We start from the raw sequence: 23,594 nt of genomic DNA, 5'->3' as shown, positions 1-23,594 counted from the left end.
GTGTCCTGTGCCGCCCCCAAACTCTGAACCAGTGTCCCAGGAACATGTGTTTGGCTTCAGCCATCCACAGAGCTGGACTGAAAAGAGCTGGACTGCCCAGAGCTCCATATGTGCCAGAAGTGACATGGAGAGGGGATGCAACCCAAGGATCAAGTTCCCTGTTCAGGTGCAAGGTGACTGACGTGGGAGCTGTGGCTCCATGCCAGCCCCATGTTCACCCAGGAGCTGGTGAAAGGTGAGTGATGGGTGGCAGGAAGGGACAAGTCCTGTTTTCTCCTTCCTTTTCCTGTATTTTGGGCTGTTGAGGAGGAGAGCAAGGTCCCCTCCACATAAGGAGGTCGATTCAGTGTGGATAAAGGTGAATGTGTTCAGGTGGGAGTCCTCAAGTGTTGCACAGTGGGCTCTGAGTTGTGGGTGCAACTTGAGGGTGACGTTTGGGGTAATGACTGGTGGGTCCATGAAAATGTCAGCTTAAGTGCTCGATGCCATCAGAAAATTAGATGAATCATGAGAAGGGGATCAGAGAAGAAAATGAAAAACATGTTGCTGCCATGAAGCATATAAATGCAAATCCCTTCACCCTGACAAAGGCACGGTAGGGATGGAACAAGCTCTGCAAAGGCCCCAGGGACACCAGGGATCTGGAACATCTTCCAGCTGAGCTGAACTCCTTTATCTTTGACAAAGGGCACAGCAGGGGGCAGGGTGGAGATAAAACTATGAGTGGCATGGAGGGAGACTCCACTCTCACAGGAGCAGGAGCATTGCAGGGCACCTGTAACAGGCAGGTTTGGGTGGGACAGGTGACTGCTTGGGAAACTCCTGCCCCAGGGGGCAGGAGAGGCAGAAGGTTTGTGTTGGTTCAAGAGGAGGTGAAGCACTTCTGGAAAAGAAAGACCTTTTGACTTAGGGATGGCCAGAGGTCCATCTGCTTCACTGCCCTGCAGAGCCAGGTGGAAGCACCATAGGCTTTTACTCAGGTTTTGTGCTCTTGCCCAGGCCCTAGCCAGGCAGGAGGACTGTGAGCTGGAGGGGCCTGTTTAGGAGCTCCCCCTCCAGCAGCTTTCCCCACACCTCAGTTTCTCCATGACAACACCTGAGCACAGAGATGCCTGTCCTTCAGGCAGCAGCTCCAGAGCAGAGTGAGTAGAAGCAGAGGAGCAGGGTCTCAGCCCTTTGCTCCATCCAGAACTGCATCCAGTGGATGAGATTTGGGATAACTGTTCCTTCATAGAATCACAGAGTAGTTTGGGTTAGAAGGGCCTTGGATTAGAAGCTCATGAGCAGGAACACCTTCCACTGTCCCAGGCTGCTCCAAGCCCACTCCAGCCTGGCCTTGGACACTGCCAGGGATCCAGGGGCAGCCACAGCTGCTCTGGGCACCCTGTGCCAGGGCCTCCCCACCCTCCCAGGGAACAATTCCTTCCCAATATCCCATCCAGCCCTGCCCTCTGGCACTGGGAAGCCATTCCCTGTGTCCTGTCCCTCCATGCCTTGTCCCAAGTCCCTCTCCAGCTCTCCTGGAGCCCCTCTAGGCATTGGAAGGAGCTCTGAGGTCTCCCTGGAGCCTTCTCCAGGTGGTCAGCCCCAGCTCTCTCAGCCTGTCTTATATTGTCTCGCTTCTAGGGATAAAAACCGGGAAATGTTTGATGTTCAATGCCACCTGTTCCACCTGTGAGATCTATGGCTGGTGCCCTGTGGAGAATGGCACCCTGCCCAGGTAATCACACATGAGGAGACAGCAGGTGTTGGGAGCTTTGGCTCCTTCCGCTCTGTGCTAACCAGGAGCCTGACCACACTCGCCCAAGGGGCAGCCAGGCTCAGGGAGACCTTTGACATTGACCTCCTGGTCAGTTAAACTCAGAGGACTTCACCCAAGAGCATTTCTTGCACCTGTCCATTGTAGCCAAAATCCTGGGTTTGCAGGAGAGACTGCAGAGCTCAGGAAATGGGGCCTTGGCCACTGTGCAAGACTTGACTTCATTGGTTGTTGTTTTCTAGGAAACTTCTTCTGGCCGAGACGGAGAATTTCACTCTTTTTATAAAAAATACTGTCCACTTCACCAAATTTAACTTCTCCAAGTAAGTACAGCACTTCCCAGATGGGCTGAGCATGCAGCCTGGTCCAGCCTTGGCATTGAGCCTGTCATGGGGCTGAGGAGCTGAGGCTTGTGGAGCCAGTGGCAGCCAGGGCAGGTGGTGCTGGGGCAGTTAGGGCAGGGGGCAGTTAGGGCAGGGCAGGTGTTGAGGTGAATACAGGTCACTTCAGCTGTGCTGAGTGTACCACTCTAAGAGCAGTGGGATGGGGACACCTCAGAGAGAGGGACTAATGTCCATCTGCCCATGTAGAGCACTGTGGGGAGCAGGACAAGGCCAGCCATTCCCAAGCTCTCATCTGGGAGTGAAACTAATATTTTTGTCTTTCAGTGTTTGCAAAGTGGTTTCACAGAAGGTAAGTAAAGGGCTGCACTGGCCCCATGGCCCCAGGCACACTGACTGTGCTTCTGTACCATGGCAGGAGACGTGGCATGAACTGTCCCTGCTGTCACCCCTGGAGCACTGACTAGAGCTGGGTGCTGGGAAGAAACAGAGGAGCACAAAGAGGCAGAAGGGAAGGCCATGGCACATGCTATAGAGGATAACCCCATGTGTGATTCCTCTGGGCTGGTTTTTCTCCACCCTCTCTCCATCTGAGACTTTAGGCGAGGCATTGACTGTCCTCCCATCAATGCAGGAGCACTGGGGGGCCCAATCCAATGAGAGGGTCCCCTTTTCAGTCCTACAGCTGGGCTCTATGACCTCCTACACCCCTGCCCCCCCTCTCTCCTGTCTCAGGTGCAACACTTTACAAACTACTGACCCCAGCTATTTCAAGACCTGCACATATGATCCAATCTTCAACCCCTCCTGCCCTGTGTTCCGTGTCCGTGACATGGTGGAGGCAGCTGGAGAGAACTTTGGAGACCTTGCACTACTGGTACTTGTTTTTTTATATGAGTATGGAAGATGACTCGAAATTCCCCAAGGATGTGAGCAAGAGGCAGAGGACTGACCTGAAATGCTAAGGGAATATGTGATCTGGGAATGTCTGAACAGTTAATAACTCAGCCAATCTGATCCCATGCTTCTGGAATAAAATATGTTTTGCAGGGGGGAAGCATCAGAGTTCTTATCGAGTGGAACTGTGACCTGGACCGTGCTGCTGCCCAGTGCCAGCCACAGTACTCCTTCAGCCTGCAGGACACAAGGTACAATTTCAGGTGAGGATGCTGGGACAGCAGCAACACAGGCCTGTTGGGATCACATGGCAGTTGTTTGAGATTTCAGCTCTGATGGATGCTCTGAAAGGAGCAGGGAGGACAGGAAGTTTGCCTCGGTCAGTTCACAAATTACACTGAGCTGGGTGGGAGTGTGGATCTGCTGGAGGGCAGGAAGCTCTGCAGAGTGATCTGGACAGGCTGGATCCATGGGCCGAGGCCAGTGGTGTGAGGTTCAACAAGGTCAAGTGCTAGGTCCTGTCTTGGGGTCAGAACAACGCTGTGGAATGCTCCAGGCTGGGTCAGGGTGGCTGGAAAGCTGCAAGCAGAAAAGAACCAGAAGGTGAACATGAGCCCTGGTGTGCCCAGATGGGCAAGAGGCCAAGGCCACCTGATTTGTGCCAGCCCTGATGTGGCAGCAGGGCCAGGGCAGTGCCTGTCTCCTGTGCTGGCACCGCTGAGACACCTCCAGTGCTGGGGCAGATCTGGGTCCCTCCTGACAAGAGAGACCTGGAGGGGCTGGAGCGTGTCCAGGGAAGGGAACGGAGCTGGGAAGGGGCTGGAGCCCCAGGAGCGGCTGAGGGAGCTGGGAAAGGGGCTCAGCCTGGAGCAAAGGAGGCTCAGGGGGGACCTTGTGGCTCTGCACAAGTCCCTGACAGGAGGGGGCAGCCGGGGGGGGTCGGGCTCTGCTCGCAGGGAACAGGGACAGGAGGAGAGGGAACGGCCTCAAGTTGCACTAAGGGAGTGTTTAGATTGGATATTAGAGAAAATCTTTTCACTGAAAGGTTTGTCCAACCCTGGTGCAGCTGCCCAGAGTAATGGTGGAGTCCCTATCCCTGAAGGGATTTAAAAGCTGTGTAGATGTGGCACCTGGGGACATGGTTTAGTGCTGGGTTAATTGGTTGGACTTAATGATCTTAGAGGCCTTTTCCAATGATTCTGTAATTCCAAGACAATGGGGAATGGTAACTCAGGGCAGGGCCTGTCAGTACGGGGATGGTGTGGCAGTTCTCACACTTTGTAGCTCTGTTGTGTTTGGAGCTGAGCAGGGCATTACCTGCCTGAGGGCAAGGACCTGTGACTGTCCCCACCTGAACTCCCAGTGGAGCTGCGTGCTCCCAGTGACCCAGACTGGGTGCTGAGGGGATGCTGATGCCCTGCTGTTGGTGCCAGTGAGTCATCGCAGCACGTGTATGCCCAGTTCCCAGCCTGGAGGACACCCAGGAACCCACAGGCCCAGCAGTCCTTTGGCACTGGCACCCCCTTCCCTCCCTGCCTGCACAGAGCTGCCTTTCTGAGCCATGCCCAATGTTTCCCACAGAACTGCCTCCTACTACTGGGGCTCTCAGCAGCAGCTCTACCGGAACTTGCTGAAGCTTTATGGGATCCGCTTTGACGTCTCCGTGCACGGCCAGGTACCATGAGCGCCTCAGCCCCAGGGCTGACTCCTCACACCACTGCTACCACTCTACCCCCGTGGCTTTCTGCTACTGCCACTTCTCCCCACCTGAGTGAGCTCTTGACCTCTTTCCAGAGTTTTCTAAGCAGAGCAGAAGAAAACAGTCTCTCTCATTTGAGGAAAAACCTTTTGGTAACGCCCTAAGGAGAGAGATTTCCCTCACTGAGGGTCTGACATGGGGGCTGTGAAGTGTTCTATAGGCAAGGTGAGATGGTTTGGGCCTGTGGGCCTCTCTCTCTGAGGGTCTTATGGTGGGAGCACCCTGACAAAGATCAACCTGAACTCTACTGAACTGGGACAATTAATCCCTTCTTGATTAAAAGTAACCTCAGGGGGAAAAGGTGTGGTGTGATCAAGGCTGGACATGCCCTAGCCATGTGCACTGAGAGCTCAGAAACCCCCTGTGTCCTGGACTCATTCCCAGCAGTGTGGGCAGGGGGTAAGGGGGGATTCTGCCCCTCTGCTCTGCTCAGGTGCAGTGCTGCCTCCAGCTCTGGTGTCCCCAACACCAGAAGGATTTGGAGCTGCTAGAGTGAGCCCAGAGGAGGCCACGGAGATGCTCCAGGGCTGGAGCCCCTCTGCTCTGAAGCCAGGCTGGGAGAGCTGGGGGTGCTCACCTGGATAGGAGAAGGCTCCAGGGAGAGCTCAGAGCCCCTTCCAGGGCCTAAAGGGGCTCCAGAAGAGCTGGAGAGGGACTTGGGACAAGGCATGGAGGGACAGGACCCAGGGAATGGCTTCCCAGTGCCAGAGGGCAGGGCTGGATGGGATATTGGGAAGGAATTGTTCCCTGGGAGGGTGGGCAGGCCCTGGCACAGGGTACCCAGAGCAGCTGTGGCTGCCCCTGGATCCCTGGCAGTGTCCAAGGCCAGGCTGGAGTGGGCTTGGAGCAGCCTGGGACAGTGGGAGGTGTCCCTGCCCATGAGATGAGCTTTAAGGTCCCTTTTAACCCAAACCGTTCCATGCTTCCATGATTGTTGATGCTACTCTGTGCAGCATCACTCACAAACTCCGTGCTTAGCTTTCCAAAGAGGGAGCCTGTGCTGAGAGCACTTCCCACAGTGAGAGATGTCTACAGCTGGTCTTTTGTGCTCAGTAGTGCCCTTTGCACCTAAAGAAGATGAAGCACAGAGTGCAGGACAGGGTGCACCACTTCTAGGCAGAGAGAGCAGGTCCAGGAGCTGTGGAGCAGGAGAGAACAGCTGGAAGAGAAACCACCAGACTCATTTGTGCAGGGAGGAGCACATGACATCGGGATCGTGTTTGCTGGGATGTGGTTCCATGGGTGGCAGCTGCAGCAAGAGGGAGGTTCCTGCTGTGCCTGCAGGAGCAGGTGGGTCACAGTAACCTCTGCTGCCTCCAGGTCATCAGGCACCTCAGTCCCTTCTTTGACAGCCAAAGGAGGTTGGAGTCAGCACAGCAGTAGTTCCTACAAGTGAGCATGGGGAAATATCCCTGGATCCTTCTGACTTTGAGCACTCTGCCCCGCAAGGCTCAGCCCATACCCTTCTCACCCCTCTGACCTGCTCTCTTACCCCTCCCCTGTTTCTCACCAGGCTGGGAAGTTCAGCATTGTTCCTACTGCCGTGAGCTTTGGCACCAGCATCGCCTTCTTTGGTGCTGTGAGTACTTCAGATACCCTCTTTTCCTTTGATCTGTGGCTTGGGATTTGCCACTTCTCAGTTGTTTCCCTGCTTGTCTGGGCACAAGGCTTCCTTAGTGCCAGCCAGCACAGAGGGGAGATGCTCTGGCAGGGTGTCAGCTCAGGTTTCCCTGTGACCATTAGTAATGACACCACTGGATCGGGCTCCTGAGTGCTGTCTGGGTCACATCTCATGGAGGTCAGGTTTTTTTGTGGATCCTGGGACAGAGCATCACTGGGGTGCTGCTGGCAGGAGAGAGCAGCTGCTCTCTGCTTCTCCTCCACCTCTGAAGAGACTCAGTGTTCTGTCACTATGGTGGGGCAGCCCCTTATAGAGCCCTCCTGTGGCTCTTCCTTTCTAGCAGAGGAACAGGGAGGTCCCCCACCTGCCCCCCTTTCCTCCCTGACATGTTCGTCCCAGTCCATATGTGACTGTGAGTGTGCTGGAACAGCCCTCCCTGTCCATCCATTGCAGCCTGGGGATCCTGTCTGACCTTCTCTGCAGCTCCTGGGACCAGGCTGGGTCAGAGAGGAGCCAGTGGAGCTGGCTGGAGGCCGGGCTGGCTCACTGCCCCAGCAAATGCCCACAGCTGGCTGCAGGGCTCAGTAGGAGCTAGGATGGAAGGCCAGGCATTCCTGTGGGAAGTTTCATGTCTTCAACTTTTGTTTGTCTCCAGGCTACAATGGTCTGTGACCTGGTTCTGCTCTACCTGGATGCAAAGGCTGACCTTTATTGGAAGGAGAAGTTTGAGGAGGTAAGGATAGGGCCACATGGGAGAGAAGAGGTTTTTGAAGTGAATCATTTTGGATTTAATTATTTTCTGCCCTTTGGTTAAAACTCACTTCCCAAGATCAGGGAAAAACCTGGTGGAGCAGCTCTGAGTCTCTAACTTTTGGGCTTGGTTGCCAGTCTGAACTGAGAGAGGGATCCAGCTGGTGCCAGGAGTCAGGGAATGTTGCACCATGACCTCAGCTGCTGTTAAGACATCAATGGGTCCCCATGGAGACCTTACATGGAAAACTGACCCAGCTCTATGTTTATTCACCCTCTTCCAAATGGAATCTGTTGGGACTGTGCAGAGAGGCCAGCTCTTCAGAGCACATCCCATTCTGTGGTTCATTGACAGGTTTATATGCCAAGCATGATTCTATTGTGGGAATTCACTGCCCTGGTGAATCAGGGAGTCACAGGGAAGCCCCTACAGACCAGAAGAGCTGGCAGCCCTGCCTCAGGTCATCTCCAGCTTTGTCTGGCCAAGTCTTTGGAGCCTCTGAGGACTGAGATCCCCCATCTCCTGGTGAACTGTCCCCAGGATGCACCATCCTATGGGGGGGGGGGAAATATTCCTAATGCCTGATCTCAAATCCAGACTACAGTGGGGGTCCTGGACAGTGAAGCTGGTTGCATGAGACCAAGCAGAGTAGCCCAGGGCTGCCTGGGCTGTCTCCATGTCTCCATGCCTGTTGTATACTGATGTCCCTGTTCATTCTGCAGGCAAAACCCCCTAAAGGTAAGCCTGAGGCCGCAGCTTAGGGACATCAGGAATGCTCCACTGAAAACACCCTTCCCTCCAGAGCCACCTCCAGGTAGATGTGATGGGGGCATGGCTGCAGCCCCGGTGGAGGTGGGCCAGTCCTGGCCCAGGTGGGCACTGCTGCGGTTAGGGTCTGCCTTTGCTGGAGAAGCACAGGCAGCAGCAGCAGTTCTTAGCTCCAGGGCACAAAGACAACCCAGGGGCAGCTCGCAGCACTGACAGCCGGTGCTGGAGCAGAGCTGCCCACAGAGGTGCCCCAGAACCAGAGCATGCTGCAGAGCAGCTGGTCCTGCTTGGCACAAGAGGCTTAAAGCATTTTGCAATTCTCCATGTTCCAATGGCCATGGGCCTTGATTTCCCTTAAAAAACAGGGATGCAATGGAATAAAGCTGTTCTGGAAGCAGGAGGCTCTGCTCTGTCTCTAGTCCTGGAGGGACTGTAAGGTTGTGGAGTGCTGCTCTTGCACCTCGTGGCACCCTGCATGCTTCCAGTTGGGATGGCTTCATGTGGGCCACCTGGACTCTCAGAACCTCCCTGGGAAGCTCAGGAGCTGAGCTTAAGGTTCCAGCCCTGGGCTGGTACTTCCTAGGGGTATGCAGTGGTTCCTGCACCCTGGTTCCTGCTTCTTGCCAGGGCTGATGCTCAGTGAGGACAGGCACAGCCCTGGGGTGAGCCGGAACGTTTCAGTGGGACTGACCCGTCACTCCCACTTTTCCCAGGGTGTGTTGGCTGGTGCAGGGCAGGGATCAGCTGAGCTGTGCCTGCGTGCTGCTCTGGAGGCTCCACAAGGCTCAAAAACAGTGTCTGTGGGTTCAAGCACCCTTTAATGCTCCCAGCCAGGACCAGCTGTGTGGAGTGGAGGGGTCCTGCAGCATCTCCCCATCTCAGCTGCCTGTCCCCCTGTGTCCCCCAGCTCCAGCCGGCCCCTTCCACCCTCCTGGAACTGCCGCAGATAGAACTGTGCCGCCAGCTGCTTGGTCATGGTCCTCAGCGCCAGGAAGGCAGCCACGATCTCGATGAGGAGGAAGGCTAGGAACAAGCTGTGCATGGGCACCTCCAGCGGCAGGTGGATGACCTGGCTATCCGTCAGCAGGAAGAGCAGGAGGGGCAGCTGGATCAGGAAGGAGAGGAGCAGGAACCCAGCCAGCTCGGGCACCTGCAGGAGCAGAACCTGCTGAGATAGGGCAAGGAGGTAGGGGTGGGCTGGGGGGACCCTCCTGTGCTCCTGGAGCTCCCTGCATCAGCCACTGCTGGCCTTGGCACCTGGAGACTGGGGATGTCCCTGCCACACACAGCTGTGGCCAGATGCTGTCAAATCCCCCCAGTGCTGAAGGGTTACATGGGAGGGATACAACAGGAGGGCAAGTGGGTCCCCTTCATTCCCTCTCTCCAGATCCTGCCTGCACCCACAATTCTCTTCTAGGACAGCTCCAGGCAGAACTCCAGAGGAAGGACAGTGATGGGCACTTGGGTCCCAAGTGAGGGGACATCCAGCTCTCCCAGCTGGGCTGATCCTCACTGAGCACAGGGGGCTTCATGGCCAGGGCAGGCAGTGCTTACCTTCTCCTGGAGGTTCCCCAGGTAGCCCAGGTAGAGGCGGGAGCCCTCAGCCAGTGAGAGGATGAGGAAGGCTGTGACCAGCAGGAGCTGGTAGTGCCAAGGCAGCAGGTGGTACTGTAATGGGGGCACAGCCTTGTCCCAGTCCAGCTGTCCAGTTTCCCCTCTCCCTGTGTACCATTCCCTGCTCTCCATGCCCAGCTCCCTGTGCCCTCCTCCCCATACCCAGCTGCCCATGCTCTGCCAGCTCTCAGCATGCTGGTGCCCAGCTCTGCCTACTCTTCCCCCCTGGTTTAACTGTTCCTGCCTGGAAAGTTCATGATTTCCATCTCTGGCAGACAGAGATGAGCAATCTTGTCTCATGGGGGTCAGGGCATTTTGGGGATCCATTAGTTCTCAAGAGGCTCCTCTGTCCCCTGCCTACTTTGTCCCCCACCCAAGCCCAGGGAGACTTGGCAGGAGCAGCTCCCCCCACTGCCATGTGCCCCATAGGATGGTACCTTCAGGTGCAGCATAATCCCCTCAGCCAGGCACCAGACCGGGAAGTAGTAGACGTTGAAGTAGAGCATCACCTGGAGGGGCAGGCTGGACAGCACCTCATGAGCTAGGCAGGATGGGCAGGGATGGGCAGGCTGCTCACCAGCTCCGGGGTCCCCCTGCCCAGAGGGACCCCCCCTCATAGCTTGTGGAGGGGAGCAACAGCCCCTGGGTCCCACAAACAGCTGATTGCAGCAAATGTTATTTTTGCTCCCCTCCTTGGTGGGTGGGTTCAGGGACCCTTTGGGTGCTCCTGGCTCAGAGGCACCCAGGTGCTTTGGTGATGTGCTGAGCAGGGTCACAGTGATGGACAGCCCCTGTCCCCAAGCCCCCTCCACAGAGCCCCTCTGCCCATACCTGGCTGATAGGTGTGGGCAGTGCCGCTATCCCATGTCTTGTTGTTGATGAAGAGGGAGCCACTGAAGGCCACCAGGCCCCGGCGCAGGCTGGGGGGCAGCGGGGTGGGCACAGCCATGGATGGCAGCCGAGCCCTGCTCGCCCCAGCCCAGCTTAGCTGGGATTAGCCAGAAGGGAATCTATGGGATGACAGGCCAGGCTAATGCGCAGGGCCACGCAGCCATTGGCTCCCTGGGGACAGGGTTGCTGAGCTGGAAAGGGGATCTGAGGAAGGAGAATTCCCACCTTGGAACACGAAGCCTGTGCAGGAATCACAAGGAGGAATTGCAAGGAAGTCAAAAGTCACAGAGTATCTCCCCTCTGCAGCATCTTTAGGGGGTGACAGCAGGTTATACCTGTCACTGTGACTTGCAGCAACTGCACCCTCTCCCAGCCAGGCTCTATCGACACAAATACGGCTCAAAGACCCCTGACAGATGGGGATGCCTCATGAGAGGATGGTGCTTTTCATCTGAAATGCTTCTTCAAGGCCTCCAGGCTCATGGAGCATTTACCCATCACTGTGAGTTCCCCAAGCCCCATCCAGGCTCAGGAGTGCTGGGGAGGGCAGTGAGGTATGATGTGTGAGGGGGTGGTTGAGCCGGAGGTGAATGACAGGAAAAGGGGATGATCCTTCAGGAACTTCAAGTTTAAAAGCACAGAATTATTAAGGTGGGAAAAACCCTCTAAGATCATCAGGTAAAATCATTAACTCAGCACTGCTAGGGCCACCACTAAACCATGTCCCCAGGTGCCACATCTACACATTTCTTGAACACCTGCAGGGATAGGGACTCCACCACTGCCCTGGGCAGCTTGTGTAAGAGCTGGACAAACCTTTCCATGAAGAAATATTCCCTAATATCCAACCGGAACCTCCCCAGCCCAGCCTGAGACCGTTCCCTCTCCTCCTGTCCCTGTTCCCTGCGAGCAGAGCCCGACCCCCCCCGGCTGCCCCCTCCTGTCAGGGACTTGTGCAGAGCCACAAGGTCCCCCCTGAGCCTCCTTTGCTCCAGGCTGAGCCCCTTTCTCAGCTCCCTCAGCCGCTCCTGGGGCTCCAGCCCCTTCCCAGCTCTGTTCCCTTCCCTGGACACGCTATGTAAGTGTCAGTCTTACACTGACACTGTTGAGTAGAACAGATCTGGTCTCACCTCATGATCTTCAGCCTCTAACTCACCCCATAAGGTGCATCAGAGAAGCTGCCTCAAATAGTGGGAGCACGTGCTATAAATGGGATCCTTAAGGGCCAGGAATTGTCAAGGAACACAAGAAACCAAAGAAAGAGATGATTCTTTACCTTGATAAAGCTAAAATGAAATTGCAGAGCTCATTGCCATATGCTTCCAAACCCTGAAAGCAGGGTTAGACTACCACCTGACTGGCTGAAGTTGTAGGATCACAGAATCACAGAGTGGTTTGGGTTGGAACAGACCTTAAAACTCATTCCGCCCCCTGCCATGGCAGGAACACCTTCCACTAGCCCAGGTTGCTCCAAGCCCTGTCCAACCTGGCCTTGGACACTGCCAGGGATCCAGGGGCAGCCACAGCTGCTCTGAGCACCCTGTGCCAGGGCCTCCCCACCCTCCCAGGGAAGAATTTCTTCACTATATCCCATCTTCTTCCCAATGTCCTAACCTGCCCTTGTCCTGTCCCTCCATCCCTTGTCCCAAGTCCCTCTCCGGCTCTGCTGGAGCCCCTTTAGGCCCTGGAAGGGGCTCTGAGCTCTCCCTGGAGCCTTCTCCTCTCCAGGTGAGCACCCCCAGCTCTCCCAGCCTGGCTCCAGAGCAGAGGGGCTCCAGCCCTCGGAGCATCTCCGTGGCCTCCTCTGGACTTGCTCCAGCAGCTCCAGGTGCTTCCTGTGCTGGGACCCTGGAGCTAGGTGCAGTTCTCCAAGTGGGGTCTCACCTGAGTGGGGCAGAGGCAAAGCCCCAGCTGTCCCCCAGGTCCTGCCAGCACACAGGCGAGACATGGGCAGGGTGACAGGCACAGCCCAGAATCTGAGGAGCAGGAGCTGGTGGAGAGCTCAGGATCTGGGGGCATCAAGTCTGCAAGGTGAGCAACCAAGATGATAACTGGGCAGTCTGGTGAAGATAACTGAGATGGGGCACTGCAGCCGGGGGTCACTGCATGTGCCACAGCGGGGCTCTCATGCCTCATGGGAACAGGCAGTTTCTTAAGTAGAGTTGGAAACTTTCTCTCCTGGCATGAGAGGTTGCAAGATGTGCCTGGAGAGGTGACAGAGAACACAACCCAGCCTTGCCCATGTGCCTGGACAGACTCACCACCAAGAAGCATTTGCCAAGGCACTGGATGAGGGGTCCCAGGTTTAACACCACCCCACACCTGTGCAGAGGAGCAATACCCATCTGAGCCAGCAGCCCCACCCCATGACCTGGCACATGTCCCAAGGAAAGCTACAGTCGTGACTGGAATTTCTTGTGTCACAGATGATATTACCAGCCCTGGTTGAAACAATTCCTCTGTAAAAAGCAGGGAATGGGACTTGTTACCCCCACTGCAGCTGTAAACTGGGGCAGAAAGTCCTTCCTTGGCCCCTGAATGGTCTTCAGCCCTGTGCACATGGGGGTGATACCCATTTTATGCAGCTCATGCCCAGTACTGGATGAGGCAGCATCAGAGGCAAAGGAGGTCAAAAAGCATCTTCCTGAAAAACAAAGCACTCTGCTAGTGTGTCCCCAGTGTAGCCAAGTTGTGCTGGGGGAGCTGCCAGTCTCACCCAGCATGGAGTCAGAGAGCTTGGGGAAAACACAGAGCTCCAGGGAATATCACCTTGTGGTGCCCCAGAGTCCCCTGGCACTCCAGCTGGGTCTCCTGGGGAGCTGCCAAAGCCGAGTCCAACTATCTCACCAGCAGGACATGGGATAAAAAGCCAGATCTTTGTGGGTAGTGGGCAGAGCTGAGGCAGCACCTGGGCAGCTGCCTCCACCTGGGTAGTGCCCATGGCCCCAGGCCACTCTGGAAGAGCCCTGTCTGGGGCTCTGGGAGCTGAGCAGCCCCAGCCACCCCTGCCCTCAGAGGAGGACCTGGGGACAGAAACACTGACATTTGTCTTTTGGAACCTGAGATGAGACTTGCAAGTTCCCATCATTTTTTGGATCCAGTAGTCCTTGATGAACAGTGGTCCTTGTTCATCACTATGTGCTGGAGTGTGCGCATCCTGCTACTGTCCCTCCTGGTCATTCCACCTGGGAAAAGCTTTGCAGTGAAACCAGAGATGTGATAGACACTGGTGCACTTCTACCCAGGTGAGCTCTGAAAGAGTGGAAATAAATACGGGTGAGCTGGACACAGGTGGGAAGTCTCCAGAGAGGAGGTGCTTGAACAACCTGGCCAACCTGCATAGGTCACCCAAGGTCTTGGAAGGAATCAGAAATTACTCAGATCCCAAGAATAGTATTGCTTTAATTCATAGGGGGTGAATCAAATTAAAAATATAAATCCTCTTGTTTTGGACTCAGGGTAAAACACTGACTGCTGGGGAAGGAGTCACCCCCAGAACAAAGCACTGGAGTCTCTCCAACGGGGACCCTCAACCCCCACTCTGCTGGGCTGATGGCACGGGGCTGTGGCTGGCCAGGTCCACTCCTGAGCTGGAGACACGGCTCTTCTTCAGCATGGGGCAGGGAACAGGACAGCAGAGCACTGGCATAGTGGGCTGAGAAATGCAGCCTTGTCACTACGCCAGACAAGTGACAGAGGATCGACAGTCAGAAATGTTCCTCCAACTACTTTTCCTCGAATAACACCTCAGCAGCATCAGTGATCCCATGATAGTATTAAGGAGAGATATCCCAAGGCTGGCTGGAAGGGTGGCCACCCAGCCCAGGGCTGCAGCTGAGCCATCACAGCTTTCAGGTACCCCTGCTACCCCGGGAACGGACCAAGAACTGCCAGTTCCCCAGCCCACGCTGAGCCCCCAGAGACAAGGGAATGCCTCTTGGCTGCTCCAGGACAGGAGATGCTGGGATGGGGACCAATGAGCTCCAGAGCCCTCAGCATGGTCAAGGACCCACCTCTGCTGGGGGCCTGCACAGGACCAGCCTGGACAACACAAGCACCAGTGTGACCCCATCTCCTGGCCCGCTCAGATGCCCCCTGGGGTGGGTGGGCACAGGGAGAGCTGTGGCAAACACTGCAGCCATGCAGGGAGGGAGCAGATGTCAGGCTCTGCAGGGATGCACATTGGAGCTCTGCTGGGAGCGAAGAGAAATTGGAAAGGAGCATCATGCATGAAAGCACAGGAGCAACCAAAGGCACTCGTGCTGCTGGGGTGAGGGGCATGCATGGGGCAGACCCGCCTGGGGACCCTCAGCCCGATGGCAGCATCCGGAGCCACACGGCACCCGTGCCCACTACCAGTGCCAAACCCCACGCTCTCTGGGGGCTGCTTTTCCAGCATTCCACAGCAATTGCAACAGCAGAGCCCCAGCCTAGCAGGCACAGGGGCAGAGGAGTGGTGGGAGATCCTCCTGGGAAGGTCAGTGCACAACGCCAGGCGTGGGTTCATCCAGGTCTCAAAGGAAAATGGCTGAGCCATGGGGTTCCCACCAGACCGTGGAGCTGCCATCCCATCTCCCCATGGCGAGTGCAGCATCAGGAGGGCTCAGCCATCAGCGGCGTTAGGAGCCTTTTCCTGTTAGCCAGGACATGTCTCCAGTTCTAAAAGAGAGAAAAACCACAGCACTGTGAGGGGTTTCTCAACATGCCCAGGGAAATGCTCTTGGTGTGCCTCAGTGCTAGTCCAGTACTTGGTGTTCATCCCAACACCCTGCTCCCTCCTCTGCCCTCACTCACCTGTCACTAAACTGTCCAAAAAGTCATCTGCAGATCCTCAATTCTGTGTAAAACTAAGCTCAAATATTTTATTTATTTATACTTAAAAGCAGCCCTTCAGCTGAAAATTCACGGAAAACCACCAAACCCCCAGCCAAGCAAGGTCCCAGCCAAAAGGCAGCTGCCCATTCCCCATGGATCTGTGCTTGATGTGGCTCCTGGCAGTCACAGCCCTACCACCCACCATTGCCCCCCATGCGAGGGGGATGCAAAACAAGGACACCATCCATGTAACCAGTGTCCCCCCATGGGAATTAGGGACATGGCCCAGTCAGGGGGTCGGCTGTCCCTCCTACCAGCCCCTCACACCCAGCACACTCAGGACCCCAAACCGAACATACTTGCCATGACGGACAAACAGCCTAAGGTTGTGAAAGCAGCAGGAGACAGAGAGAGAAAAGGCATTCAGGTTTAATCTGGCTTCTTCCAGTCCCCAAGCCCCATCACAGTGCCAGCAGCTGCTCCCCACCCCTGAGATGCCCACAAGATACCACCTCCCTCCCAGCCACAAAGTGGGACACCAGCAACCATTTCCTGATGTACTGGGGTGATGGAGGCCCTGGCACAGGGTGCCCAGGGAATCTGTGGCTGCCCCTGGATCCCTGGAAGTGTCCAAAGTGAGACTGGACAGGGCTTGGGGCAGCCTGGGCTAATGGAAGGTGTCCCTGACCATGGCAGGGGGTGGAACTGGTTGGGCTTTAAGGTCCCTTCCAACCCAAACTATTCTGTCATTTTATGAAACCGGTCTCAGCTGGGTGGGCCCACGACATGCTCCCCATCCCAGGGGTGCCCAGGGAGTCTGAGCTGGCTCAGAGCTGCCTGAGGGTTGGGAGTGCTCCTCTCCCTGAGCTTTTGAAAAGATCTGCTTTTATTCCAGATGTGGAAACACCCGTGGGACAGGGACCCACATTCCCTCAGCAGTTCTGATTCCCACTCAAAAGGCTTCTTCCCAGCTGTTATCACCTCCCTGGCACTTGCTTTCCAGCACCCACCCTCAGCACAAATCTATGCTCTTTCCTCTGCACGGCCTTAAGAATGAAGCAAAGGGAGAAAACTGCCCTTTGCCTATGAGCTCTGCTCCAAGGAACTGGAGGCTGAGACACCACAGGCCGGCATCCTGGCACCACCAGCTCTCTGGGCTGGGCTGTGCATAGGGAGTTGAGCACAGACTACACACCCAGTCCCTCTCTGCAGGTCTCCTTGACTGACTAGGTGCCCAGGTGCACCCCAGCATCAGGCATTGCTTCATTGATGATGTGCCAGTGCCTGAAGGCAGGGAGTATCCCCATCCCATCCTGTCTGTGCAGGGATTTGGTTCCTGGTGTTTAAGATAAATCCCATGTGTGTGGGATGCCAGACCAGGAGGCAGCCAGGAAGCAGCACAGGGGGGATGGAGGAAGCAGAACAGGAAGGGAGATGCAAGAAGGGTATGGAGAGGGATCAGTGGGAAAGCTCAGCTCTGCCCAGCATTCTGCTTAGCCAGTGCCCTGGCACTGCCACTTCCCACTGCCTGTCTACTTACTCCACATCGCGCTTCCGGATGGTCCTGCCAGCAGCCAGGACCTCGGCCACCTTGGAGACAATTGGGTCATAGTTCATGCTGGCCACAGCCACCACCTCGTCACTCCTAGGGCCAGGCAGAGCAAAGCAGTTAGGGCAGCCTGGATGGCCACAGTTCCATCACCCAAAACCCACCATGATGGAGAAAAGAGGGAGGCAAAGAGGAACACCCACTCCAGAGCCGGGCCCGATCCCAAGGTATGAGCACCACAGGGATTGTGCTAGTGGCTGGAACAAGGATCGGGAGAGGGCACAGAGTGGCACAGCAGGCTGGCCCCACTGGTCCCACCGATGTTCATGTGCTGATGTGGTGAGCATCACTAGGGTGCCTAGGTGATGGAGACAGCTCTGGCACCCTGGCATCTGTGGGAAAACACCACCAAAGGTAGATCTGATGGTGGATAAAAACCTGGACACCACAAAGGATGCCCAGCTGTGATCCCTGCACTGCAGTCCTGTGCTGAGGGAGTGGAGAGGCAGGTGGTCAGGATTTCCCTGTGGAACACTCAATTGGGATGCTCCACATCTCCTTCCTGATCTCCACCTCCAAATGGGCAGAGTGGCCCACTCTGAGCTGCTCCACAGGCACTGGGACAGTTGGGTGTCCAACCCCTGGGCCCCACAGCCCCAGCAAGGAAGTCCCCATGTATATGGGATGTCCAGGTTGGCTGACTGTTCCCCTAGCAGGATCCCAGTGCAGCTGGGATCAAAGGTTGAGTGGAAAACAAATGAAGCAGAAGGAAGAGGATGTAAAACTGCTGGAGGAGCTTTGGCTAAAGGTCACATGCAAACGAGAAGGGCCCTTCTCATCTGAGGTTTGCCGAGGTCAATCCAAGCATAAACTTTCAAAGCCTGACTCATGGGGAGATAACTGAATGCACCCTGTGAGATCAGGGAAGATGTGTGCGTAAGATATTAAACTCTGGTGATATTGTTGAATAAACTGAAGAGTAGAAGCATCCACTAAACCAAGATCAGCTCTTATATCCACTGCCAAAGACCTCTGTGATCAACAGAGCAAAGAGCAGCTGGGGTGGGGAGGGATGTGTGCCTAATTCCCAGGATGAGGAGAGCAAAAGTTGTGTTTCAGAGGACAGCCATGTGCAGCCATGGGAGTTAAAGCCATCTCTCACATCTGTCCATAAAGCCATGGGACAGCTCCATCAGACTATTTCAAAAAACTCCCATTCCTAAACAAGCTCACAGCAAATAAAGGAGAGCAGTTTCCTGAGCAGAGCCAGCTGCCAGCTGGGAAACACAAAGTGGTTGGAGAGACCTATCCATCAAAACCAGTGGGAGATGTGCTGTTCCAAGCAATGAATAACCAAGGTGTGCAAGGGAACCAAAAGATATACTCCCACCAGCTGCCCACTGGCTCAGCCTCAAGCCCAGACAGTGCCTGAAGGGGCCAGCCAGGAAGGCACATGCAGCCCAAACATTTCTGTCAGCAGGACATGGGGTAGCTGCTCCTTTTGCAAAATAACTCATGGGGTGCTGGTGAGCTGGAGCATCCTGCATCAGCAGTGGCTTTTGAACACTTCGTCAGACAGAAAGGGAAGCCAGGAGGAATCCCTCTTTTTCAAAAGGTCTTCAAAGGCAGCAAGAATTCCCTTCCTGAACCTGAGATTTGGAGCAATCAGAAGTCTTTGTGAAGACTGAGGAAAGAGGGAAGCACAGTGGATGTGTCTACATGGTCTTCCCTTCCTTTGCAGGGTTCAACGTAACAGAGGTCGGGAACTGTGAAGAAGATAGCCACAGCAATTCCCTGGTCTCCAAGGTCTTAGGGGCAGGATGACATCAGTCTGTTGTGAAGGCAGTGTCCCACAGGGACATCTGCAGAGTGCTGTCCCCTACACCTCCCAGCACAGGGTCTTTTACTGACCTCTACACAGCTCTGACAAAACAGCTTTCCTCTTCAAACTCTGGGGCAAAAGAAGCCTTATTGTGAAATCCAATTCTGAGGACAGGCTATAGGAGTGGGAACCACCAGCGGTTCCTGCAACAATCAAGGAGGACCAGGGAGGAGAAGAGTCCAAACCACAGGGTGGGCATAGCAGAAGGAAGCAAGAGGAAATGGTCAGCTTGGGACTGTCCTCAGTCCAAAAGCATTATCACCAACTAGAAGAACTACCACCAAAAAAGAAAGAGGAAGAAATGTTCCAGTGGCCTCTCACAGACAGGGAGCCAAGCAGCAGGGGAGGGCCACACTGGCTGACCCCCCCAGCCGGTGCTTCCCAGTACCTCCGGCTCTCAGCATGGAATGCCGTCCTGGTACCCACACGCCATCTCCGGGAGCCCCTCCTGGGTGGCAGAACAACACAGCACTCAGCAGGAACCCCCAGTGCTGCCCGCCAAGCCCAGTTTCCCTGGCAGCCCCTGTCCCTTGCAGCCACCACAGCACACAGATTGTGGGGCCCTGGCATGGAGCAGGGATTATGCACCTCGCTCAGGGCGTTCCCTTTGAATGGCCTCCTCAGATGTTTAATTAAAGCAACCTGACCTTTCCTTTCTGATTAGGGTTGGGATAAAGAGATAAAATGCTCTCATATGGAAAGGCTGCAGGAGGGGAACAGCAGCTGCAGAATCCCCACAGCAGCTCTCCCCAGCACAGGTGGTGCCTTGGCACAAACCCACCCCTTCAGGCAATTTTGGCCAAGGTTCCAGCACACTCTGAGCTGTATCCAATGTGCAAAGGGCCCTAGGTGCCATCTGGAGCCCCATCCCTGCAGCAGGTGTTTACCCAAGGTGTGCAGGTACCAGGGGGAGGAGGGTGAGCATCAGGGATCCCTGGGGTGATACAATGACAATGAGCCCCATGCTTCTCCAAGCCCAATGCACACATCCAACCACCCAGCTCCATTCTGGAGCGACATGGGCAAGTGGGCCACCCTCAGGGAGGGAGAAGGCATGGGGTACATTGGAGAGGGGACAGAGGGGCAGTGAAGTGATGTCTGCAGAGCCAGAGCTGGCTCCTGTCCAGAGCTCCCTCCTGTTCCCTGCCTGGATGCTTCTGCCAAGTGCTTTGATGGCTGAGCTGGGCAGCCTTTTGCTTCCCTGGCTTCCCTCTCCTCATCCTTAATATCAGAAAGCACTTGGAGAAACCCCTCTGGTTCCAGCATGAGCGTGTTCTGTGGCCACTGATTTCAGACTGGGATGGACAAAGGCAACAGAAGAATAAACAGCAGCAAATATTTTTGGGATAAATTAATGTATTTCCAGTCTAAACAGCCAGCGTGGCTCCAGAACAGCTGAGGCAACACATCCCAGCTGCCAACACATCTCAAGGATGCATTCCCAGGTAGGCTCTCAACCTCGGGGGGAGCTGGGTTTCACTACAGGTGTAACAAAGTTCCTGAGTTCCTTCAAACCTTCACAGTTTGCGATAGACAGAAGAGCTTTTTGAGCTCAATTTGTCAAACCAGAAGCAGAAACAGTGATGCCTGAGCACCCTGTCCAGCACTGGTCACAAATCATTAACATGGTGATGAGATGGGAAGGAATTATTTGATAGTAATTGCCAGTAGAAGCCACCATCTGCTCCCAGAGATTATGAGGACAAAGGGTTTACATTTGGCAGAGACACCAGGTCCAAAGACCAGTTTAACTTGTTGTACAATCAGACCATCACTTCTCCAGGGCCTTGTATAAGTGTCCCACAAGGTCAGTGTCCAGAGGTGAACAAAACCGACTGACAAAAGCTCTGGCAGAACTATCTTCCAGCCTAGCAGAGTAATCTCAGATGAATGCCTGTGTAGGAACATGGACAAGAGAAACACTTACTTGGTATAAAATGCCACGAACTTCAGTTCATCTAAATCTCCCTGAATGACAACATCATCAAATCCTTCCCCATGGCCTGGAAAGCAAAGCAGAAGTGGATTCAGCAGCAATTCCTATGGATTGAGCTCTAAGACAGGGTATTTCATTCCAGTACTAGATGGAGAACATCCTGCAGTGACCAAGAGACCAGCACCTGGAGATGCAGGTACCAAAGATCACAGAATCACAGGAGGGTTTTGGGTTGGAAGAGGCCTTGAAAAACATCTTGTTCCACCCTCTACTATGGTCAGGGACACCTTCCACTATCCCAGGTTGCTCCAAGCCCACTCCAACCTGGCCTGGAACTCTTCCAGGAATGAAGCAGCCACAGCTTCTCTGGGCAACCTGTGCCAGGGCCTCACCACCCTCACAGGGAAGAATTTCTTCCCAATATCTAATTTAAGTCAATCCTCCATCATGTTTAGAGAAGTGCACTTCATGGCAGATGGGTTTCAGAGGAGACATTGAACTCCCTCAGAAGCCAGGCAGGGAAGCAGCCCTGTGGAGGGTTCACAGCGAGGGAGGTGACCCTGGCTTCTCTATCCCAGGACACCTGCAACCAGCACAAATTCTCAGCAGCCCCAGGGAGCCTCTTACCTGCATATCGGATGCTCTTCCCAAACATAGCTGTCCACAGGTACGGGACAGTGCTGATCTCTGTGCCGTGGGCCAGCATGTTCAGCGCGGCGATGCGGCCTGCAAGAGAGCACAGGGACAGGAGAATTGCCACACCAGGTCAAGCTCCATGCTCTGCCCTCAGGTCACAGCATCAACATCCGCAGTCACAGAGTACAGGGAAACCAAGAACTGCTTATGAGAAAACCCACACAGCAACAAATACAAAGCAGGGAGCATGCAAGGATGGGCTCAGACTCCTTCCCATGGTGCAGCTCCTACTTGTCACCTCCACTTCTGTGAGCCATGTACCCATGAGACTCTTTCCCCCCAGCTTGTGCAACAGTGACAGGGTTGAGGGTGTGCTGAGCTCCTATCCAGATGGGGATGGGATGGAGAAATCCTTGGAGGGCATGGAGACTGCTGGGGTACAGTCCCTGCTGCAGAAACATGTCTGGATGTGGGGGATGTGTCCAAAGGCTGAATTTGGAGCTGTGGTTCCAAAACCTCTCACCCAGGGCACAGGAAACCTCCCTGTGGGACTGTGGCCATGAGGGCAGCCCATCACACCAGGGGTTTCAGACTGATGAGATGGGAGAAGGATCAGAGCTCTGCTGAACACTCCTGGGCCAGCCTGGCAGTGTGGGAAGCCCAGCTGGGAACCTCAGCCCAGGTTGGCATTAGGATGTGAACTCCTAAGTGTCTCAGGGCAAGAAGAAGAGCAGGCTCCCACAGCAATGTGTGTTGGTTTAACACAGCCTGATTTTTTGGTGGGGGGTGGGGGGGAAGCCACAAAGGTGGTTTCTGTGAGAAACTGCTAGAAACTTCCACTGTGTCCAGCAGAGCCAATCTCTGATGGATCTGAAGATGGACGTGCTGCTGGCCCAATTAGAGAAGTTGGTAACACCTCTGTGATGACATATTTAAGAAGGAAATCAAAACCGCGTGCGGCGTTTTTTTTCCAAGGGGTGGTGAGGCACCACTGCTGGGACCATTCCGTGTGTCTGGGGCCATGTGGCCACAGCCATCTCAGCACGGCCTGCAGTGAATTTTGCCTGCTTGGCCACTTTTAGCCAGCCGTGCTGTGAGCAGAAGGGCAGGGGTGGCAGCAGCGGCTTCTCCTTTTCAGAACCCCGCATGAAGAGAGGCGCTGAATGGTGCCAGTGCCGCGGCAGCCGCAACTACCCACACAGTGGTGGCGGGGACCACGTGGCCAGTGACGAAAACATGGCGAGTGATTCCCCGATACAGAACTTAGATGAGATCAACTTCTCAGCACTGCGAAATCTTGCAAAAATCTTTGAACTGGAATTTGTTGGCAATGGTACTTACAAGCAGCAAATTTTTTCCTCCTAGTCGGAGAAAGAGGAGGAAGTGAGGACATGTGGAGAAAAACAATATGGTGACACCAAGGTCAGTGGAAAGAAAGAGGGAGAGGAGGTGCTCTAAATGTCAGAGTTGAGATTTCTCTGCAAGCTGTGGTGAGGACTATAATAAACAAATTGTCTCCCTGTAATTCATGAAGTCCATGGGGGGATGCAGAGAACCACTCACAGACTGTGGGAAAAGGTGCTCACGCCAGAGCAGGTGGATGCTGCAAAAGCTGTAATCCAGTGGAAGACCTGAACGGAGAAAGAGGGCCCTTGCTTCCAGAGATAAAGAGGACTCTTGCTTCCAAACTAGAGCAGCTTATCTTTAGAAGACTACACCCCATGGACTAATGACCAAGCCTGCAGTTTTGGGAAGACTGCTTTGCCAATGGGAGGGACTCATGTTACAGCAGGTTGGGGGGGACTGATACTCATGAAATTAGAACCACGCTGGAGAAGTTCACAGACAGCTGTCTCCCATGGGGAGGACCCCACAGCACAGCAGGAAAAAGAGACTCCTTTCCCTAAGCGAACTGAAGAAAGGTTTCGAGTGAAGAACTGACCAAAACCCTCACGCCCTGTCTCCTTGCACTGTTGGTGGGAAGGAGGGAGGGGCTGGGGGGGGAAAAGGTATTTTAAAGGCTTCTTTTATTCCTCATTATCCTCCTCTGACTCTGTTAAGAACAAATTTACTTTATACCTTTAGGTTTGAACCTGTTTTGCCCTTAGAGTGTTTTCTCCTAATCCTTAACTCATGAACCCTTCGTTATGATTTTCATGAGTACCTGATATTTTAACCAATATCAAATGACAGCACAATGCCAGGGAGCAGAGGGAATATGAGAAAGCCTGTCCCTGGGCTCCTCTGTGCTGGTGATGAGGCATTGTTAGGCAAAGCTTGGCAAGAATGCTGACAGATGAAGGCACAATAGGCAGCATAAGATACACACACTTCAAAATGTTCAATACAAGTCTCTCTGTTGGCAGTTGTCTCAT

At 54.7% G+C, this 23,594-nt stretch overlaps 3 protein-coding genes across 13 annotated transcripts in view; 1 reads left to right on the top strand and 2 right to left on the bottom strand.

Moving 5' to 3' along the window:
* The first annotated feature begins 1,570 nt into the window (after nucleotides 1–1,570).
* On the top strand, nucleotides 1,571–22,351 carry LOC104695019 (P2X purinoceptor 6-like). 3 transcript variants are annotated; one of them, XM_039560965.1, is made up of 9 exons: nucleotides 1,577–1,720; nucleotides 2,002–2,082; nucleotides 2,836–2,977; nucleotides 3,151–3,260; nucleotides 4,579–4,672; nucleotides 6,270–6,335; nucleotides 7,033–7,110; nucleotides 8,804–9,082; nucleotides 18,507–19,998. In XM_039560965.1, exons 1-8 carry the CDS (start codon nucleotides 1,650–1,652, stop codon nucleotides 8,921–8,923), a joined length of 762 nt encoding a protein of 253 aa, XP_039416899.1. In that variant the 5' UTR covers nucleotides 1,577–1,649; the 3' UTR covers nucleotides 8,924–9,082; nucleotides 18,507–19,998. The 3 variants fall into 3 exon arrangements, with proteins under 3 accessions (XP_039416898.1, XP_039416899.1, XP_039416900.1); XM_039560964.1 differs by lacking the exons at nucleotides 8,804–9,082; nucleotides 18,507–19,998 and adding an exon at nucleotides 7,483–8,296 and having other exon boundaries at nucleotides 1,571–1,720; nucleotides 3,151–3,248; XM_039560966.1 differs by lacking the exons at nucleotides 8,804–9,082; nucleotides 18,507–19,998 and adding an exon at nucleotides 22,072–22,351.
* Nucleotides 2,973–23,594, bottom strand: part of AIFM3 (apoptosis inducing factor mitochondria associated 3) — a 66,681-nt gene continuing 46,059 nt past the window's right edge. For 3 of the 9 annotated variants that reach the window (XM_039560955.1, XM_039560956.1, XM_039560957.1), the window contains exons 17-20: nucleotides 21,211–21,309; nucleotides 20,575–20,650; nucleotides 16,757–16,861; nucleotides 2,973–3,576 (exon numbers count right to left, since the gene is read on the bottom strand). In XM_039560955.1, coding sequence (XP_039416889.1) covers nucleotides 3,390–3,576; nucleotides 16,757–16,861; nucleotides 20,575–20,650; nucleotides 21,211–21,309 — 467 coding nt within the window. In that variant the 3' untranslated portion in view covers nucleotides 2,973–3,389. Of the gene's footprint in view, nucleotides 3,577–13,783; nucleotides 15,597–16,756; nucleotides 16,862–18,804; nucleotides 19,096–20,574; nucleotides 20,651–21,210; nucleotides 21,310–23,594 lie in introns of those variants that run through there. The other 6 variants (XR_005603174.1, XM_039560961.1, XM_039560963.1 and 3 more) reach the window with 6 other exon arrangements.
* On the bottom strand, nucleotides 9,384–10,483 carry LOC109145855 (transmembrane protein 17B-like). The gene is made up of 3 exons (XM_019291300.2): nucleotides 10,342–10,483; nucleotides 9,948–10,051; nucleotides 9,384–9,564 (listed from the first exon to the last, which is right to left on the bottom strand). Exons 1-3 carry the CDS (start codon nucleotides 10,457–10,459, stop codon nucleotides 9,406–9,408), a joined length of 381 nt encoding a protein of 126 aa, XP_019146845.2. The 5' UTR covers nucleotides 10,460–10,483; the 3' UTR covers nucleotides 9,384–9,405.

Source organism: Corvus cornix, chromosome 15, assembly GCF_000738735.6.
Source record: "Corvus cornix cornix isolate S_Up_H32 chromosome 15, ASM73873v5, whole genome shotgun sequence".
NCBI lineage: Eukaryota > Metazoa > Chordata > Aves > Passeriformes > Corvidae > Corvus > Corvus cornix.
The sequence above is the reverse complement of the archived record's forward strand: the minus strand, read 5'-3'. Positions and strand labels throughout refer to the sequence as shown.

Bases quoted from the DNA above. Each gene is read 5' to 3' on its own strand.
- LOC104695019 (XM_039560964.1), top strand. From the start codon at position 1,650: ATGTTCAATGCCACCTGTTCCACCTGTGAGATCTATGGCTGGTGCCCT. The intron at 1,721-2,001 runs GTAATCACACAT...GTTGTTTTCTAG, and splicing joins GAGAATGGCACCCTGCCCAG to GAAACTTCTTCTGGCCGAGA. The intron at 2,083-2,835 runs GTAAGTACAGCA...CTCCTGTCTCAG, and splicing joins ACCAAATTTAACTTCTCCAA to GTGCAACACTTTACAAACTA.
- LOC109145855 (XM_019291300.2), bottom strand. From the start codon at position 10,459: ATGGCTGTGCCCACCCCGCTGCCCCCCAGCCTGCGCCGGGGCCTGGTG. The intron at 10,052-10,341 runs GTATGGGCAGAG...CATCCTGCCTAG, and splicing joins TGCCCACACCTATCAGCCAG to CTCATGAGGTGCTGTCCAGC. The intron at 9,565-9,947 runs GTACCATCCTAT...CCCCCATTACAG, and splicing joins GGATTATGCTGCACCTGAAG to TACCACCTGCTGCCTTGGCA.